This window comes from Lytechinus variegatus, chromosome 1 (genome assembly GCF_018143015.1).
Source record: "Lytechinus variegatus isolate NC3 chromosome 1, Lvar_3.0, whole genome shotgun sequence".
NCBI classification, from domain to species: Eukaryota; Metazoa; Echinodermata; class Echinoidea; order Temnopleuroida; family Toxopneustidae; genus Lytechinus; species Lytechinus variegatus.
In genome coordinates this window covers 39,058,066-39,071,554 of record NC_054740.1, presented here as the reverse complement: position 1 = coordinate 39,071,554, position 13,489 = coordinate 39,058,066, and the positions used below count along the sequence as shown (strand labels likewise).

The 13,489-nt window shown below is 35.3% G+C and overlaps 1 protein-coding gene across 3 annotated transcripts in view; it reads left to right on the top strand.

Annotated features, from left to right (window-relative positions):
* LOC121413656 (proton-coupled amino acid transporter 1-like) overlaps nt 1–13,489 on the top strand; it is a 33,232-nt gene that overhangs the window by 15,486 nt on the left and 4,257 nt on the right. For all 3 annotated transcript variants that reach the window (XM_041606573.1, XM_041606578.1, XM_041606587.1), the window contains 5 exons: nt 2,300–2,390; nt 5,694–5,782; nt 7,155–7,253; nt 11,230–11,314; nt 12,914–13,081. In XM_041606573.1, the coding sequence (XP_041462507.1) occupies nt 2,300–2,390; nt 5,694–5,782; nt 7,155–7,253; nt 11,230–11,314; nt 12,914–13,081 (532 nt within the window). The remainder of the gene's footprint in view (nt 1–2,299; nt 2,391–5,693; nt 5,783–7,154; nt 7,254–11,229; nt 11,315–12,913; nt 13,082–13,489) is intronic.

Sequence of the window (13,489 nt, the reverse complement as noted above, 5' to 3'; positions counted from 1 at the left end):
GTATGCTAATTTACGCAAAATTTATTCATACATGTAAATCATAAAAATGCCTTTTCATCTTCATTTGTCGATCAATTTCAATTTTGTTTGCTTTATATTATAGTTCTAGGTGGGGGTACAAAACTTTTACACAGACTTTTGAAACTCATTGATTGTATCCCCCGAACAGAGTTCGGAGGATACTATGGATTTGGCCTCGTCGCGCTGCGTCCGCCGCCGCAGAGATTTCCTTGTGATCGCTCTATCAGCTGCATTTCTTCTCCAATCATCTTCAAATGTGGCATGAAGGTTGAGTATAGTCTAGCAAAGAAGCCTATTGATTTTGGTGTTGGCGGAGGTCACATGGTAAGGTCAAAGGTCATTTTCAGGTCAACGTGAAAGTTTACATGCAAGACTCTCTTATGACACCTAACTCTGCAACTGTAAGTCACTTTTCAAACAAACTTGGATGATAGATAGAATTTGGGAACCTGCATGTTATGCTGCAGTCAGAGGTCACATGGTAAGGTCAAAGGTCATATTCAGGTCAACATTAAAGTTTACATGCAAGACTCTCTTATGACACCTAACTCTGCAACCGTAAGTCACTTTTCAACCAAACTTGGATGATAGATGGACTTAGGGAACCTGCATGTTATGCTGCAGTCAGAGGTCACATGGTAAGGTCAAAGGTTATTTTCAGGTCAACGTTGAAGTTAACATGCAAGACTCTATTTCTCCGCAACCATAAGTCACTTTTCAACCACATTTGGATGATATACATGTATGGACTTTGGGGACCTGCATGCTACATGTAGGTCATTGTCGCCATGATCATTGTATCTTTTTGTCAAATTTCTGTGTGAGCTCTATATACATGTATCGCAATGACGGATGATGCGGTGGGTTCGGGGGATACATGTGCTTGGCTGCGCGACCCGCCGAGCATCTCTAGTTTATACATATTTTTAAAACTCACAAAGAATTTTTCATCAATTTCAATTCTGTTTCCTCAATTCATGTCAGTCACCAATATAATTCCCTACAGTGTCAACTAGGCTAAAATAAAAAAAAAAACATTTTATTGTTGCAAGATGCTGGATGAGCACCACATCATTGATGTGCTAGCTATTTTTTCGTAAATTTTCCCCATAATGTAAAATGCAATTCTTTTTTATAATATAGATGCTATTATCATATTCTCACATTGTCCCATGGGTGCAAACAGGTAGTAATTTATACTGTACCGGTATGTGTATGTTAATAGAAGAAAAAAGAAACACTCTATACCTCTCGATATGTGTATAATCACAATGGGTCAGATGCATAAAAAGTAGCAATTGCTTTTGCTAGGCTTTTCTTTTGCTTTTGCTTGATTCTGTATGCATAGAAATGAGCAAGCAAATGCCTTTTCTTGTAAGCTCAAATAATTGCTAACTTCCTTGTAGCATTTGCTTGACGATTATTAAAGCTATTGTTATGAAGCATATGCTTAAGCAAACATTTTGTCTGTTTGATTAAGCATTTGCTTGGGTTTTTTCCACGCTCTGTCAGAGCAGCTTGCCCATTGGCGTTGATCAGGGCGTTCACGTTTTACGATCATGTTTACATGTATGCACCCTTGAGACAACCACAAGGTGTACATGTACAGTAGCCTAGCCTCCGTGAACATGTTTTTTCCTAGTATTAAAGTGCAAACCAAAGTATGCCAAATATGTAAATTTATTGATTAGAAACAAGTTAGCTCACGTGAACATGTTTTGTTCTGTGTCTCATGTTTGCACCAGCATGACATTGCCATTGTTCAAACTGCTGCATGTAGCAATTGCTTTCTGAAGGCAAGAAAAGGGTTTAAGCACAAGCAAAAGGGTTATGCATACGAAATTGCTAGAGCATGATATTTTGCTTGGCTAGCAATTGCTTTCCAGCAGTTGCTATTTTTCATGCATCTGACCCAATATCTGAGTAGTACAGTTACGTTCATTAACCCAGTTTATACTTTGATAGAAATTGTTTTGTAACCTCATAAGAAATTAAATTTTGAAGTATTTGAAATAATAGATAATAAATAAATTGATTAATAACGAATGATCATATAATGAAGAAAGCTTCTAATGTCAAGAATACAATTGTGAATACATTCATTTCTTTTCATACACCATAAACTGTACATGTACATATGCCAAGCTTCATTTGGCTCCATGCTGAAAGTATATAATATGTATAAAAGCTTATTAAGTTATGTTCAGAACTTTTTATTGATATCATGTTGACCTGCCTAAACATACATGTACATTATTTTATTTCCCTTTTGATACAGTAATGGTCAGACGTTGATGCATGTGATCAAAGGAAGCTTGGGAACCGGCATGCTGGGACTACCATTTGCAATCAAGGAATGTGGCATTGTGGTATGTGCATATCAAGTAGTCAACACTAAATAACTGATAACTAATAATTATAGGCAACATATACAGTGCTTATTACTAGTGTTTCTATTAATTGCTGCATACTTTACTGCATTCTCAGGGTTCCAACAGTCATGGAAAATCCTGTGAAAAGTCATGGAATTGCATGTACATGTACCTCTTGGCTATGGCAGCTTTCCAGTTTGTCGTGTCTCGCAACTCTCATACTCTGCTATTATAATTGCTGTTCATTATTTCCATTTTCCCAGTTTTGTGACATCCCAACTCTCGGGACATCACGTCGAAGTCATGGAAAGCAGCAATAATAGTCACGGAAAAGTCATGGAATTCTATTTTCCAATTCCCGTGGGAGCCCTGATACTACTCTGATTGGATGTTTAAAATTTATAATGAAGCTTTATACTAGTTCAAGCCCCGTCTTACAAAGAGTGCCCATTGATCCGATCAACCTCAAGTATGTGGAGATCCATCAATGTCATAATTTTATCTTCAAGAAATTTGCACAATGTCCTTTGTAAATAGAGAGAAGTGCTCACACTGAATTTTCAACAAAAATATGAATAAACATTGTACATCATATCTAGAAAATATTATGAACAAACATGCATTTTAGATGATAACGTTGCTTGTTTTCCATAGTGTTGTGGTTGGTTGGATCAGTCGCAACTCTTTGTAAGACAAGGCCCTGGTTTTTCATTTCTTTGGAGAACAGGGATTTGCTGCAAACGAATTCCCCCCGGACATTTGCAATATCCATAGAGGTACCTGAACACCCACCACCCTGTACAAACAATAGTGATAATGAATCTACATTCTTCACATTTTTATCCATTTTACATGTGTAGAGAGGAATAAATGTTTGTATTATATCGATGAAGTGTTCAATACATTTCTAAAGATTATTTCTTTTATCTGAAAATATTCTAATGTGGGTGCAGCAGTGTAGGACTATGAATAGAAAGGAACATACAGTTGTGCTCAAAAGTTAGTAAACCCCACCACAAAATGAACTACTTTTTATAATGCTGAGTGATGGATGTAGACAACAACACTACAATGTTCACTAAGTGCAGAGAAACAAAATTGACTGAATATAATATTTTATCACCCGACTTCACAGTTAAATATCTAAAACATGGTAAAACTTGGGATACGATACTTTAAATATGTTCATTTTCTGGCAGGGTTCACTAACTTTTGAGCACCACTGTACACTGTAGTCATCAACATAAAACAATTATTTGCTTTTTCGTGTAAACACGTTTAAGAATAGAAACTTGTACCCTTTTCACACTATGTGCAGTCAAAAAGTCCCCCAAAAAGCAACAAGTAAAAAAAAAACAATCATGGGGAAATGGAATCATACAAAATGTGAAAAAAGGGCTTGTTTACCGGTACTTGCGCATTGTTTGCTGTATGTCATGGGAATTTGTCAGACCAATGAGATAACAAGTTTGGTGTGTACAAATCAATAAAATTTGGGATAATCATTTGCTTTTAATCATCACAGTTCTTGGCATTTCCTAATGCCTGGACTCTTGGCAAGTCTCATGGTTATTAAACCAAAACAAACATATTCAAATTGAAAAATGAATATAATTTCAATTCGTCAGTCTACTACATGTTCATGTACCTGTATTGCCTCCCTTTTCCCCACACATGCCAGAGTCGATTACGTGACAACCTTCATTCATTGTCTGGGATCTCTCTTACCGCCCTTTCACATGGTTAAAACAAATCATAATTTGAATGATGATTCCAGTGAATAATAAGGCTAATGACGAATATTTAGCACGTGTGAAATCGAATTGGAACATGATTAGAATCTCAGACGCTAATCACAGTCACGATTACAATAGTAATCATCATTACAATGATGATTCAAGATTCATGTGTGAAAAGGCCCTTTAATTGCTGGTTAAGGTTGGCCTGGTTAGGGTTAAAGGCCAGTTTAACTTTTAATGTGAAAGGGGTGTCAGAGGCTTGAATCATGTTCTGCCTATTCAACCTTGATGAAAGTTCGAGCTTGAATTCAAAGTCCAAGGTTTTGTAGTACTTACAAAACCTTCTCATGTATGTGCTAATATGTTTGTCCTTTGAATATTTGTCAGTTTAGCAGCTAAGGATTTGGAATAGATTTTTGATATGTTATTTGTTTGTATTTTTTTTATTAATTCTTATTTTTACGTTTATGTATTTATTTGTATTTTTAATTTTACTGTTTATGTATAATTATTTCTTTTTATTTATGTATTTATTTATATTTTTAATGTTTATCTATATTATTATTATTATATTTTTTGGGGAGGGGTCTAAATAGTTATAATCGTGTCTACCAGTAAATTGCATCTTACGGAAGGTTCCATGTTATGTTACATGTACACTTATTGTTGGTATCTCCACATAAGTTTTGAGAGATATCTATTTCATGTTACCCCCCCCCCCACCAAGCAAACCACAATTCCTAACTGTAATTTGAGAAATTGTTCGTACTCAACATTGCGGCATTGTCTGTCTTCTAATATAATTTGAGTACAGTATACTATCATAACTTTTACTGTGTTTAGCTGGAACTATTGCATTGAATTTTAACCCTTTTTGCTAGTTTAACTCCATTCCCTACACTACATGTAGATAATTCTTATTTTTATGTTTGTGTATTTATTTGTATTTTTAATTTTACTGTTTATGTATAATTATTTCTTTTTATTTATGTATTTATTTATATTTTTAATGTTTATCTATGTTATTATTATTATATTTTTTGGGGAGGGGTCTAAATAGTTATAATCGTGTCTACCAGTAAATTGCATCTTACGGAAGGTTCCATGTTATGTTACATGTACACTTATTGTTGGTATCTCCACATAAGTTTTGAGAGATATCTATTTCATGTTACCCCCCCGCCCCCACCAAGCAAACCACAATTCCTAACTGTAATTTGAGAAATTGTTCGTACTCAACATTGCGGCATTGTCTGTCTTCTAATATAATTTGAGTACAGTATACTATCATAACTTTTACTGTGTTTAGCTGGAACTATTGCATTGAATTTTAACCCTTTTTGCTAGTTTAACTCCATTCCCTACACTACATGTAGATATTAATTGCAATATCACATGAGAAGAGAATCTATCACATGACTTGTCAGACTTCACTTTGCATGAAAAGCAGACAATGAAAATATTTTGTATGCAATAGTATTTGATGTACAGTATATCTGTAGTCATTAGATATTTGTATATTTTTTTCATGGATTTATGATTTTCTTTTCTCTTTGTGCAGCTTGGGCCTATCTTGCTGCTGTTAATTGCCATCATGGCTGTCCACTGTATGCTCATTCTCGTCCGATGCTGTCACAATCTCTGCAGCAGGTAGGTCATGACCTAGGTCATCTAGGGGTCAAATGATCGGCTCTTGGTCTACGAGCAGTTGGTCCAGTTCTGAGGTACCATTTCTACATGGTCTAAACTCACTCGATCTACTACATGTAGATTATTTGGTCATATTTGGTCCAATATTTCATCTTTTACATATTTGACAATAAGGATCACCTTGACTGAACCATATAGTATTAAACTATTCTAATTCTACATGTTCAGGGAGGAATTAATTGTTGTTTCCCTTGACAATGAAGAGAATTTAGAATATTTCATGAAATGAAATACAAAAGAAATAGTGAGTGTATGATGTCATCAGTCTCCTCATTTGCATACGACCAGGATGTGCATACAACTGTTTTATGAAATTAACGAAATTTTAAAATGTCATAACTTTCTTATTTTACATCCAATTTTGATGAAATTTTCAGTGTTATGTTTGTTTTATTCAAATCAGCTTTTTGTTGGGGTGGACTTGTCCTTTAATATGAGATAGTCTATACACCACATGGGCTAGACCCAGTTCTAATTTGGGCTATTTGCTGTTGGGTCTCCACTACATATGGTTTAATACCCATTTGGTCTAATGAAAATTCCTTCCCAAACAATTGTTTAAAAATCTATTCAGAACCACTAACCATAGGAATTTTAACCCTAAAAGGACGGGGGGCTACGATTTAGTTGTTAAATGGTCTGTAATAATTTCCATTGAAAAAAAAGGTTGAAAAACAAAGAAATACACTGAACATAAGAAATTCTAAAAACAAAGAAGTAGGTAAGGTAAAAATTGGCTTTCTCAAGTCTTTGTGGAAACCTTTGAATTAGATTTACAAAGATGGCATTGGGAAAAAAGAGAAAATTTGAAGGGAAATGGGGTGTTAAATTTGCAAATAATGATTTTCACGAATAAATTAGCATATTTTATTCACAATAAATAATTACATTCAAAATTTTTTTAATACCGGCTTGTTGTTTATGTGGTAAGGAATAGGCGTGCCAAATTTCAACGCGATCTCGCGATGGCGGCCAAGGTCACAAGGGGGGGGAGACCATCATGCCCCCCCCCCTCCCCAATACATCTCAAATAGCTTTATGGTTAAGATGGCCAGGTACATGCATGTTGGAACACACGTATATAATGTAAGTGCTTTTCCAATGTTGAAGTATTTCCTTGTCAAGTTGTTACTAGTTTATATACATGATGTTGAATATATATATATTTAAGCACTTTGAGCACCCTTAATAAAAGTGGACATACTTTTGCGTATTATAAGTGTCTCTATGATGTGTTTTGATATTTTGCCAAGAATATTCAAGGAAGTTGAGATTCCTTTTATTGTTCTTTTTTTTGGTCTTCTTTCTTTAGGACATGTCATGTTTCTCTTGATTATGGAGAGGTAGCAGAGACGGCTCTTAAAGAAGCTCATATTCCACGTTGCATTAGAGAGAGAGCCAGAGTAGGAAGGTTGGTTTGTGAGTTGTATTATGAAAATCTTTTGTTTACATGTAGATATTCATTTAATCATTTTAGCAGGCAATATATGAATAGTGAATTATCCACATATGCAGCGTATGATCCCATATATTTTAGGTGGGGTATCCTGAGTAATGTAAACTGTCAGATGTATTATTTGATATCTTTATTTAGAAAATCATACCTAGGGCGAAATCATATGGCGCTTGTTTGCCATCATGGTGATAATAGTAATGATAATATTAATATTGATAATGATAATAATAACAGCAACAATAATGATAGTAATAATATGCAACATTTATATCGCACTTAAAGAGAAATGCCAGTAGTTGCAGTAAACACTGATTTCATGAATAAGTCTGTAAAACCAGACTTAATTGTCAGAATATCGTCGAGGATCTAGATCTGGTACAGTTACATAAACTGAACATTGTGAAATCTTGAAATCTACGCTGAAAAACGTTCACACTGAAGATCACCAACACAGGCACACGTGGGACAGTGTATTATTATTGCTGGAATAAAGACCCGACGGAAGTGACCAAATCCGCGCTTATTTTGCTTATTTCTCAGCAATTACACAATTTCTCCCAGAATCCTTTGGCACATATTTTTTATTCATACAAACAGATTCTGTAAGAAGTCATTTTGAGTTCGTTACCAAAACTGGAATTTATCTTTAAAGGGCTGCATACTATTGCTCCGGTAGCCTATTATCTAGGCGGAGGCTGCAGTTATTGTCTTTGCTGTTATGCTGAACGCAAACGATACTTCTGATGTGGCAAAGACTTCGAATTGTGGACCACCTATATACTCCCGTCTTGTTTGGATGTTGTTTTTTTTATCATCGACAATGTTATGAAGCCACTTTTTCGTAAGAAAAATTCTCATGCATATGTATGAGTAGAAATAAATCGGACCAATCAGAAATACGTTGGAAAGAGAAAGGTATTGCATATCTAATATATAAGTCAAGTGAAATGACGTCACTTTCTTCATCCAAAATGGCAAGTAGGAGTGCACACAAGAAACTTCTGCGAGAAAGTTTGGATTATGCTGCTGATATACTCGGCATTCCTAGTGAAAAATTCTGAGACCTTCAAGAATCTTTCATTCGTACTGTTATTGACGACGGGAGGGATATATTTGTTGCTTTACCAACAGGATATGGAAAAGCGCAATCTACCAGTCAATCCCTCTGTGTCATCATTATCTTCGCGATCATGGCTTTCATGAAAATAAATCTGCCATTTTGAATAAACATGAATATTGATTTAGTAGGCAGATGGGAGTTTATAGGCGGTGGATGCTTCGCAGCCACAATTCGTAGTCTTTGCCACATCAGACGTATCGCTTGCGTTCAGCATAACAGCAAAGACAATAACTGCCCCCTCAGCTAAAGGCTATTATCACAGCTGATCAGGCACTCAAGCATTCAAGGAATTACTTCCTACTTCTACCACACACCTGGGTGCAGAGTGGAAAATGTAGATAAATGTTGTGCCAAAGGACAGACATCATTACATCAGTAATGGAGATAATAACACATTAATGAGAATACCCCACCCCTAATACATCTAATGAGTTTAAAGGGGGAATGAAGTGTGTGGTCTCTCATTGACTGTGTGTTATAAATATATTGTCTTGAAATATATGTTTTCAGATATCTACTAATACTACAGATAATAAATTAACCTATAATTGTATTTGTATAGAGAAACTAAAATGTTTTGAGAGAAAAAGTAATTGTTATGCTACTTAGTAACGTAATTATTGCTGTATAAATGTATTGAGTAGTTAATTAGCATGTTATCATTCAAGTGGGTCCATATTACTAGACTACACTAGCATTATGGGTCAGGAAACTGGCCAGGTATGTGTAGTTGAGGACTCGAGATGGGGCTATAAGTTCGTATGTGCTTTATGACATGCCCTGTCCCCCTGCTCGAGCACCCACAGTATGGTACTGAACATGTACATGAAGTGCATGCAGGAAATTTCCATACGCAGTGGAACTATACTGTGGACACTCAAGCATGCAAACAGTACAAGAAGCCAAAAAACATTATCAGTGTTCATAGATAACTACCAGTTGTGGTAATGACCTCAAAATGAGTTTGAACTGAATCCAATAAAATGACCACATGTATGTGACCAAGGACTCTCGAAGACAATTTGTAACTGCTGGCTGAGAAATAAGTGAAATAAGCATGGAATTCCATCAAATGTCGGGTATTTTTCCAAGCAGTGTCAGTACACTGTCCCAGATATGCCTTTTTGTGTTAGTGATCATCAGAACTAAAGGTTGTAAGCTACGATTTCATGATTTCACATAGATCAATTTATTTCAATGAACCAGATCTATATCGATGATATGACAATTAACCTTGATTTTAAAGACTTTCTGATGAAATGATTGTTTCTGCAACTACTTTCCTTTTAATGACTATAACTAACAGCCTGCGTGTTTAAAGCGAAATGAAGGGTTGCAGTAAAACACTGATTTTGTGAGAAAGTCTGTAAAACCAAGGTTAAGTATTACTATATCATCATGGATCTAGATCTGGTACAGTTACATAAACTGAAATTTGTGAAATAATAAAATCTAAGCTGAAAAACGATCACACTGAAGATCGCCAACACAGATAGGCACACGTGGGACAGTGTATTATCATCGCTGGAATAAAAACCCGACGGAAGTGACCGAATCTGCGCTTAATATTTTGCTTATATCTCGGCAATTACACAATTTCTTCCAGAATCCTTTGGCACATATTTTTTATTCATACAAACGGACACTTGGGTGGTCATTATATTAGATTGTGTAAAAAGTCATTTGGGATCGTTACCACAACTGCCATCTATCTTTTATCTGGATTATGTCATAATAGGCCTATTGTGCTGACACCTGGGTAAGAACAGCACACTTGACCCCTATTCACTGTGAAAGATGATACCTTGTGGAAACTCTGTGAAAGTTACTGTATAAGTAGTAGGGCAACAAAGGGATTGAAGCTAGAGAAGAGGTTGAATGAACTCATTGTTAATGGTATACTGTACATGTAGATATAGGAATAATCTGGAGGGGGGGGGGGTTAAACCACTTTCAGTTCATCTACTATGAAACATGAAGATATTCATGTACATACATATTACAGTGGCGGACTGTGACCCGAGGAGACGAAGCATTGGAGGGGCACTGTATTGTAAAGTGAACAATGCTGTGCCCCTCCAATGCTTTGTCTCCTCCGGGTCACGGTCCGCTACTGATTATAGAAGGACTAAAAGGGTACTAATTTTTATTTCTTTGGGGTTGTTTTCTGATGGGGCAATTGCTGAATTTTGGGGGATATTTCTTTCATTTCATGGGCTTCGTTTTGCCCAACAAAACTTCTAACAGGCTGATAAATTCAATCAAGATATTTCGAAAGCCTGCACATCCATAGCTCTAATTGATCGATTTGATGTTTTGAAAAACTGTACAGTATCGTTGAAAAGTTCTGAGGTATTGATCTGCAAGTACTTGTAGATAAGGAAATATAGGCCTGTAAAGTGGTTGATATTCATAGTCTTTGGTAAGACTGAATTTCTAATATGCATGGATTTCTTCATTTTACAGTCCAACGGTCTCTGCTAAAAGTCACAGGCAGTTACATGTACTGGGGTCCGTTACAGAAAGAGTTGTGTGTAAACGCAAATAAGAAATCAATCGCAAGTCCAAAATGCGCACTGTTGATTGGTTGAAAATCAAGTTGGGCATGATTTTTAGAGTTGCAATTGCAACTCTATCTGCAACTGGCCCTAAGTCATAGGAAACGCAATGACTCAGCCCATGTATGTGCAGTGTCTCAGTATATTGTTCTTTAAACTTGCTAATATAGCGCGTAACACTTTATCGGATATAAAGGTTCTATGATCAACCATGACATTCCTATTCCTTGTTTTTTTTTTTCTTCCTATACAGAATAGTGGTGAATATATTCCTTGTGATAACACAGTTTGGATTCTGTTGTGTATACTTCCTTTTCATTGCTGATAATATACATGCGGTAAGATCCTCTTTTACATGACCAACGGAGTATGAAACCCTTGAAACCAGTTATATCAAAAATTCAAAAAGTGAATGTTCACTTTCAAAATACTTTTTTTTTTGGGGGGGGAGGACGGTTCAGGTAAATACATGTAATTTTCAATCGATCCTCAAAAAGATATCAGACTTTCAAGTAGTGCATGTTGACTTCCAATAACAATTTTAAGAGCAGGGAGGGGGGGGGGGTGGCACATACATGTGTATACCATTGAGATAATCAATCATATATTATCTACACGTATTTCTACCTGAAGATAAATTTTGATGCCATTCTGTACCCTAGCAAAATGTTCATTATTCAACCAATTTTATAGGATTCGCTTCGCAATGCATGGATGGGGTTACAGCTGTCCATTTAAGGTTGATTTCCTAAATTGAAAGATTTTTACCATTCTCTTATCTTTTATGTGCTTTGAATAAATGAAAGAAACATGTATTTTATTTCATTGTGGTTAAATCTACTGGTATGGCTTATCCATCCGATAGGAGATACCAGTATCTATATAACCCATCACCAGATATGTTTTGAAGGGCATTTCACTAGAGATGGCTTTTCCTTATCCCGAGGTTAGCAATTACATATGGAATACTGGTATGATTAGAAAGAAAAAAATGTATTGAAAAATCTTCAAGCCTACCTGTAGCTTTGCTTTAGCTTTGGTACCCCCCCCCCAAACGTGGATATGACTTTTATTCAAATTAATTACTAGATTATATGAATGTGTATGCCCATAAACATTTACATGTATGATGTAACGGATGTGAAATGAAAATGTGTTTTACTTGATAATTGTTGTGAATGTTAGAATGCATAAGGTATATGTATATATATAATAAAATATCTTTTGTGTTTTTTTTTCTATTTGATACAAAACCTATTAGAAAGCATTGTGTAGCCTGAAAATTTCCGGATGCAATCTTTGTCTGTAGCTCCTTGATAATTGTTATCCAATATTGAATTTGTATGAAAACTGCTGCAAGAGCTCTCTTAAGGAAAAATGAAAAAAAAAAACCTCAAGAGGGCAATAGATGTTTGAATTGAATGTCAATTTTCAGAGAATTGGCTGTTACAAAAAGATTAACATGTACTAGTTTTTAAGTTTGAAATGTTATGTAGATGGTACTCAAGTACGTATTATTTTCATAATTGGTCCTACATGTAGGTAAAAACAATCTTTAATATTTAGTGCAGTAACCGGTCATTCCGAGATGAAAGTAATTCAAAGCAGCAAATCATTACACACTCGAAATTGGCAACATGATGCCAACAAGAAAATCATTGTTTTGAAATGCAAATTAGCAACTTTAGGGAAAGTTCTTCTACTATCATACAATTTGACTAAACTTACATGTATATTATTTATTTCAAAAGTATACATGTATTTTAAAAGTATTGATAATGTGATAAGCATTGCACCTTAACTAGAAAACAAACCACTTCAGGAACGTCCAGTATCAAAGGAATCGGATATACCCCCATTTAAGTAGTTACCCTACATGTATATAAAGGAGAGATGATCGTCTATTTAATATGAGATTTGGTGCTATCTTCCAACAGGTATATGCAGAGTTTTATCCTGAATCGGTACCCAGTGAAAAGATTTTTATATTGATGGCAGCCCCTCTTGTCATCCTGTTAGTCTACATCAGAAATCTAGATGACTTTGCTCCGTTGTCATCGATTGCCAATGTGCTCTCGCTGGTTGGAATAGCTATCTTATTTGAGGTATAAAGCATTTATGGAGTTTCCATTTTCAGTTTTGATGGTTTTAATACAGTGCATCCCCCCCCCAAAAAAAAAAAAAACCCACCAACCACGTTCCTGAGTCATTTCTTCCAGTGTAGGAAAAGATTCATGATACTTCATCACTGCCATCATTACGTTAAGTTTTTCTTCTTTATCTTGATACCTCATGTGATGTACCAAGTGCATTTATTAATGAGCGAAACGTGTGTAAAAGTTTGATGCAAAACTTCAATTTGATTCAATTTAATTGTTAATCTATTAAGTATGAAAGCAATTATACAAACAAGTTGAAAACAATTTTTTTGTAAAAAAAAGGGAAGGTGATATTATAAGAGATATGCCTAATACATATACATGAACAATTGATTGTATCTTTTTGTTCACTGT